Source organism: Rhinopithecus bieti, unplaced genomic scaffold, assembly GCF_001698545.2.
Source record: "Rhinopithecus bieti isolate Rb0 unplaced genomic scaffold, ASM169854v2 scaffold_6945, whole genome shotgun sequence".
In the NCBI taxonomy this organism is placed as follows: domain Eukaryota; kingdom Metazoa; phylum Chordata; class Mammalia; order Primates; family Cercopithecidae; genus Rhinopithecus; species Rhinopithecus bieti.
Window position 1 is genome coordinate 868271 of NW_016805531.1, and position 8079 is coordinate 876349.

General features: G+C 37.9%; 1 protein-coding gene across 1 annotated transcript in view; it reads left to right on the plus strand.

The window, feature by feature from the left end:
- FBN1 (fibrillin 1) overlaps positions 1–8079 on the plus strand; it is a 247051-nt gene that overhangs the window by 128305 nt on the left and 110667 nt on the right. Inside the window, exons 10-13 of the mRNA XM_017872776.1 lie at positions 1393–1572; positions 2228–2368; positions 4104–4223; positions 7564–7689. Coding sequence (XP_017728265.1) covers positions 1393–1572; positions 2228–2368; positions 4104–4223; positions 7564–7689 — 567 coding nt within the window. The remainder of the gene's footprint in view (positions 1–1392; positions 1573–2227; positions 2369–4103; positions 4224–7563; positions 7690–8079) is intronic.

Here is an 8079-nt window from a genome sequence, read left to right on the forward strand (position 1 = left end):
ATCCATGAGAAAATCACTGTCCAACTGTGAAAATAAAATTACCATCATCCTAGCAAGAGAGGAAAAAAATGAAATTTAAAAGTCACATAGGCTACTTACAGAAGGCAACTGTGATAAAACATGGCTATTTGTAGGCAACATGAAAATGAATAAAATAAATACATCCTTGGAAACCTGGATACTACTTAAAAACACCTTTTTGGAAGCCCAGAACAAATGTGTCAAAACCTAAAGATGGTTTATTTGATAAAGACCTGACGCTGTGAAAAATAGTAATCATCCTGAAAATGCAGAATCATAGGGAAGCAGATGATGAAGTCAGGATGTCCTCATTCAGAGGGTCACTATACAGCATTAATACCAGACCCACCACCCCTTGGTATTTCTCCTCCCCTTATGGGCCACTTCTCCATTGATAATGTTTTCTTTTATGAATCAGTATTCTTCAGGGTTCTGTCCTTGTACTCCCTTCTCTTCCCCTTCCACACCACTCTTACATGAGCTCATCCATCCCCATGGCTTTGAATATCACCTGTCTGTACTGATGACTCTGAAACTCACATCTAGCCTTGATTCCTCTAAGCTTCACACTGTCTTTTACAACTGCGAAGTGATAGCTCCACTTGGATGTCTGATATCTCAAAATGGAACTTGGCTTCTACCCACCAAACCTGCTACCACCATGGTTTTTCCCATCCAGGGAAGGGCACCAACATTCACCCAATTGCTCAACCAGAAAACTAGGAGTCATTCTTGACTTCTTGTCTCCTGAGCTCTGACACTTATTACTTCACTGGGCACTATACATTTATCTCTAAAATGTGCTTCAGATTTGTCCACTTCTGTCCTATTCAATCACTGCCTCCCCCATCCAGACATCATCATCTCCCCCTTGGTCTTCTGCGACAGCCTTGCCTCCCCGCAGTAATGTTCTTCATATGTTGTAATTGTAAGCATGATCTTCTGAAAATAGTCATCTGATCATGTCCCGCCCCTGTTGAAGATATCCAGTGGTTTTACACTGTGCATAAAATAAAATCCAAACTTTTTAATGTATTCTGTGGAGCCCTGTGGGATCCACAGGTGGGACTGGACGGAGAAAGTAATACTTTATGTTTTCCACGAGGTGAATGTTGATACAAATAAAAACTCCGAGGTTTTGGGAGGAACATGGCTTTGGTTTTGAAATATTGTTCCAGAGTGGTTGCTGCTGCAGGTATTAAAAATGGAAATCCAGTCAGTTGCTCCTTTTTCTTTTCTCCAATTGACCTGTGAGTTTTGAGGATCAATTTTATTCAAAAATATCTTTAAAAAAATAAGGATGACTTCTGCGGGCCTATGATCATAAGCTACAGCTCAGCTGTTGTGTTTTGTTTTGTTGTATTTTTCTAGAGGATTTCAACAAGCTGTGCTCTGTTCCTATGGTAATTCCTGGGAGACCAGAATATCCTCCCCCACCCCTTGGCCCCATTCCTCCAGTTCTCCCTGTTCCTCCTGGCTTTCCTCCTGGACCTCAAATTCCGGTCCCTCGACCACCAGTGGAATATCCATATCCATCTCGGGAACCACCAAGTAAGAATTCAAAAATCATCTAGTTATTTTTCTTGCATTGTTCAAGTTAACATTTTCTATTGTTTATTTATGCTGCTTTAGTCATTAAATAAGTTTATAAATTGTTATATTAATTTTTGGTTTACATATGTTATCTGTATCTATATCATCTATATATCTCAATTTTCCTATTGCATAGAGAAAAACGGGAGGGTTCCTCTTCCCCAGAGATTAATGTCCTTTTGTTATTGATGTTTTCAGGCAACTATGGGAGAGTTATGGGCGATAGTTAAATCTGATTCACAGAAAGGATTAATAGAGGAGATATAAAATTATACTTTAGATTATAGAGCTTGCAAGGCAGTTTTATAAGTAGTTCAATACCAGTCTCTCTCTGCCTTTGTCATTTCTGCAAACTAAAGGTTTGAGAGTGAGGTGGTGAAGACGGCAGGGAAAAGCAGGCTGCAGCTGGGTTGCTAGCTCCCCTATGCATACGTAGTGCAATGTGATCTCTGTTGGCAGGGTGGAAATATGCTCTGTTGTCACTAGACGACCTTTGCCCAAAGAGTGTCCTCTTTCCTTTCTGATTCAACATCTTGTTCATTATTGTCAGATTAAGTACTGATGAAAGGTACCATAGTTAAAATAATTTTAATGGGGCTTAATGTTCTTCTAGGGGTGCTGCCAGTCAACGTCACTGATTACTGCCAGTTGGTCCGCTATCTCTGTCAGAATGGACGCTGCATTCCAACTCCTGGGAGTTACCGGTGTGAGTGCAACAAAGGGTTCCAGCTGGACCTTCGTGGGGAGTGTATTGGTACGTGATCCATCCTAGGTTGGCACCACGGGTCTGTTGCAATTTTGTTCCTTGACTCTATTGGTTTTCCATTGCTGCTGTAACAAATTACCCCAAACCTGATGGCTTAATACAATACAAATTTATATTATCTTTCAGCTCTGTAGGTTAGTAGCCCAACACAAGTCTCACTGGGCTAACATCCAGGTGTTGGGAGGGCTGTGTGCCTTTTGGAGGCTCTTGGGAGGAATCCATCTCCTTGCCTTTTGCAGCTACTACCAGCTGCCTGTGTCCTTAGCTCATGGCCCCTTCCTCCATCTTCAAAGCCAGGAGCATTGCATCTTCAAATCTCTCCGTCTCTCTCTCTCTCTCTCTCTGACTCTCTCTTGCAATTCCCTCTTCCACATTTAAGGATATTTGTAACTGCATTTGGCCACCTGTATAATCCAGGAGACCCTCTCCATCTCAAGATCACTGATTACCAACCTTAATTCCATCTACAACTTTAATTCCCCTTTGCTAGCTATATAACATATCCATGGGTTCTGGGAATTAGGGCATGAGCATATTTGGGAGGTCATTATTCTGCTTATTAAAGTTACTTTTAACTTTCATTGTAAAAGATATTCAATTCGTTTCTGGTAACTCCCATTTAAGACAACCTACCAAAAGCCTAACCATTAAAAGAAAGCATTAGAAATATGCCCGAATTGTGGAATTTTGCACATTATACTAGTCTAAATGTGTAGCTTACCAACTCTCTTAGACTAATTACTTTAAATGGAAGAAAGAAATTTTAAATTGCTGATGAGGCATTTAAGCTGGTGAAGGGAGAAAATGTAATACAGGAGTAATCAATTTGTTGGATTGGATAAGAACACTCAGTTCCTATCAAATTGTTTTTAAAATAAGCTCACCTCTTAGTTCTGTCATGAATTCTAATTTTATAATTGTAAATTTATGATTGGTCAGAAATGATGAGTTCTTACTTTCCCAAACTATTTAATTTCCTGGTGATGTGAACACCCCTTCTAGAGGTCATCCAGATCTGAGTAGAAGTGGAAACATTTAACTCAGGGTTGGGGAATGTGAGGTCAGATCTGTATCTGCCACTAAGAAGCATGTGGACAACTGGGTTATCGTCGCTAAATTTTAGCTTTCTCCTGTTTACAAGTAGGGTCATATAAACCAGTTTGTCTCTAAATGTACTGATAATTCTAAGTGACTTTAACACTAGTGTGAGCTTGTGTATTGAACACATCTGGGGATGGGGTCGACTCTATGGTGATTGAGAACTGCCCTTTAAACAACAGTTGCTTCATGTTTTGTTCTAACATTTTAGTGGAACTCAGCAGGGAATGCTTGGATATGGTTAGACTTTCTTTTCATTGGAAAATATAGAGCTTCAAGAGATACTTGGAATCCTATCCAGAAGCCACTTCTGAAATGTTAGTCTGTTTGGTTCTCTTCGATCAGACTTAAGGAAGAGAAAATGTTTATTAGATCAGATTGTTGAGTTGCTACTTGTTTGGAATTTTTCTCCGCAAAATGACACATGAAAATAATATACTTTAACTGCTCAACCAGTCTTCGAATGGCTAATGACATATTGTAGTGGAAAGAAAAAAGATCCTTTTATTATGTTATTTATTTCTCAAAAGGAAAATGTTTTATATGTATAAAAGGAACCAAGAACATCTTAGAATTATGAGGTATTGCTATCTAATTTTGCACTAAAATACATTGTGCTTTGCAGATGTTGATGAATGTGAGAAAAACCCCTGTGCTGGTGGTGAGTGTATTAACAACCAGGGTTCGTACACTTGTCAGTGCCGAGCTGGATATCAGAGCACACTCACACGGACAGAATGCCGAGGTATGCTCCTGGCGTGGAATGTGGGACATGTATGCTAACTGGGGGTTGACTTCAGACGAGTTCCATGGAGTTTAAATAACCCATGCCGGAAGAGACTAATATAGTTCCATGGCTTTTTTGAACTTGGTTCCACCTATTGTCATTCTGAAAGACAGTGTCATAAAATCCGGCAAGCATTGAAGTTATTTTATAAGATGCGTCTATGCCTGCAGGAAAAATCTTATTTTCAGTACTGTTGTCTCGTCACTATTATTGCCTCTTAAGTTTTCATCTGAGAAGTAGAGAGTGGGATTGTCTTTTGTGACGCAGCAACTGAGGAAAATTTCAGTTGAAATTATGTGCGATTAATTTCTTAATGGAAAGTTCTAAAAGATAAGGGTGTCGCTCTAAGCCCTTGCTGCTTTTTAGTGTGGTCAGCAGCAGCATCACCTAGAACTGCTTGGAAAGGCAGGATCTCAGGTTCCACCACAGATATACTGTTGCAGACTCTCTATTTTAACAAGATCCCCCAGCGATCTGTATGTACATTGAAGTTTGAGAAGCACTGCTATAAATGTCCCTCATAAAAAATTTCCCATCAGATTTATTAACTAATTTATTAAGCCATCCAGTATGCCTTTTATTAAATGACTTTAATGTACTAAGTTTCTAAAACAGAAATAAATAACAATCACTGTCAGGGAGCCCAAACATCTATCTCCATCTCTATCTCTAAATTGAGCACAAAATGAACTGTATCATTAATCAGTCAAGACAGAAAAAAACAGGCAAATGCTCTGTTAAAGTTAAATAAAAGGGGCCATCAATGATAGACTGCATAAAGAAAATGTGGTACATTTACACCATGGAATATTATGCAGCCATAAAAAAGAATGAGATCATGTCCTTTGCAGGACATGGATGGAGCTGGAAGTCATTATACTTAGTAAACTAACATGGGAACAGAAAACCAAATACCACATGTTCTCACTTTTAAGTGGGAGCTAAATGATGACACATGGACACATAGAAGGGACCAACACACACCGAAGCCTATTGGAGGGTGGAGGGTTGGAGAAGGGAGAGGATCAGGGAAAATAACCAATAGGTAGTAGGCTTAATTAAACTTGGGTAATGAAATAATCTGTCCAACAAACCCCCATGACAGAAGTTTACCGATTTAACAAACCTGCACGTGTATCCCTGAACTTAAAAGTTTTTTAAAGTTAAATAAAAGATAGCGAGGTTTATATCACTTTAGAAAATTGGTAGCCATTGACAAGAGCTAATCTTATTTGCCTCTTTTAGCAAAAGCTCTTCATGAGTTGAAGACCTATAGAAGTTTTAATTTTTATCAGTGAACTGGTTTCAAAATTTTGAATTTGGTTCTCACGTACAGATTTCTTGCCATCAGTGTATTTTAGTGCACTACATGTAAATGACCATTTTAAGCAGAAAAACTGGAATAAGGCCTTTGAACTTGCTAATATTTCTATTAATTAAATATAAATATGGATAGGTTGAACACTTAAGTGAGTTGAAAACTTTCTTAATATTATGACTATTTAAAATAATTAACATGTACAAATAGCATACTAGGCATTTTGCAGTAATAGAAAATAAAATGAAATCAACGTCCAGAGACTGCACTGTTAAATAAGCCAAGAGAAGTGGTTATTGAGAGCACTCAGCTGGGGCAAGGGCCAGCCAGTATAAACGCATGTATGTGGTTGTTATCAATCTGAGACTTAGTATTGGAGACTGAGGATGACCTGAATACTTCAAGCACTGACTTCTTTAAGAGCTAGCGCTAAGGTTATCCTGAAAATAAGAAGTTGAGAATGTGTTCACATGATTTTGTGGATGAAAGTTGCCACAGAATGGTCCAAAAGGCTGTGCACATAGCTGGGAAGTATGTGAGGGGCCGAATAGAAGGGGACGGAAGGACGGGCAGAAACACAGTAGAGGAGAACTTTGAATGGCCAGCTTTAAATTTGTCTTATAAGGCAATGGGGAACCCCATGGCATTCTGAAATCGATGAGGAGAGAAAAAGGTGAACTCTTTATCCTGTTTATTTTCAACTTGGGCCTCAAAAAATTACAGGATCCTTAAAAAAAAAAAAAAAGTCTGCTCAAGAATATGTGGTTTTACCATTTTCTTGGAGTGTGGAGCAAGTCTGATTTTAGCAAGGATTAAGAAATAAATGAGAGAGAAAAAGATCATAGGTTGTTGGCACAAAGATCAGACAGAAGAAAAGCCCAGACTGCCTCTGCTCGTCCAATGACTTGTGTGGAAACCACTGCAGGATCTGCCCAGAAAGAAAGTGCATCTGAGGGCCAACCACAAGACATCATGCAGACGCAGGGTAGACAGTCAGAGTAACTGAGGTGCCATAAACGCACGTGCTCATTGTGCAGGGGATATTTAGGGCGCTTATACTCAGACAAATGTGGCCTCAACTCTGCATAGATAGGAATGTTCCCATCCAACTCCACATAGTTTCCCAGTCCCTATCTTCTGGGAATAAGCCCTGGAAATGATTTTGTGCCTGTGTAGACAAAGAGGTTTGTGTTCATCCTCTTTGATGTGTATCCAGGTTTGTAGCTTCTAGAAACTGAGAGAAACAGATAATCCAGGGTACCATGCTGTCCACTTTGGGTTGATTATTCATCTTTAAGTGAGAAATCAGATACAGATTGTTTGAGTTATTGTTATTTTAACACTTCTGTATCAAGCTTTATTGTGTACTTTGGCATAATACTAACCACAATAGAAAAAAAAGAAAACTACCCTCACAGAATCAATATTTTATTTGGTAGATAGAATACTCATAAAGTTGTTTTTTAAAAGACTAAGAATCTATCAGCAATAACCCTGCACGTAAACCAGAATTACCATAAAGAAGATGAACATTTTAGAGATGTGATTGATGGTTTTCAGGCAGAATTAAGGTGATTGTTTAAAAAAGTAGAGCTTTTTGTATTGTTCTGAGATAGCTGTAAATTATGAGTTTTAAAGATGCCAGCCAAATTTCAGTTATAATGATTTATACTGGTTAAATAAATGTGCTTGGAAAATAGTGAAGAAGAATCTATTTTGTTTACAGACTTCAGATTTAAGGAGTCTTATTAGAAATTAGAGTTAGCTCTAATGTAATTATACAGGTTTTTTATCATGTATTTTCAACTCTGATAACCCTAAATATCACATTATTTGATAACCAGTTTATGTTGGAGAATATTATTAAGTAATTAAAACCAAAAGCTAAGATCATGGGTTTGAAAATGGAGGGAGGGGGAAATAAAATAATTTTAACTCCGCTAAATAAAGCTATTTCTTCTTTTTAAACTTTGATTTTAGACATTGATGAGTGTTTACAGAATGGCCGGATCTGCAATAACGGACGCTGCATCAACACAGATGGCAGTTTTCATTGCGTGTGTAATGCAGGCTTTCATGTTACACGAGATGGGAAGAACTGTGAAGGTAATAATAGTATACTAATGTTAGTCCTCTCCTTCCATTGCATCTTCAGTATCAGGGGTCTTTAACAAGACCAAAAAATGAGTGAAATGTCAAAGTATCAGATATGTTTTATATATTTTATCTGGGAGGGAAACCTAATTTTCCACAATATTCATTTCTTAATTTACATTTGTGTGAATCAAATAACATTTCATCCCTGGTGATGATGAAACTTTTGTGGCACAATTCATACATCCTAATTTTATACAATCAGAATTTGTACATTTTTAAAAAATAAGACATGCCTAAGTCCATGTATTATCTAGCCATTTATAATCTTTTGCTTAAAGTGTCTGCCTAGTAATAAAATGCTATTAATCAGTATGAGAAATATATATCTAAAATATATAT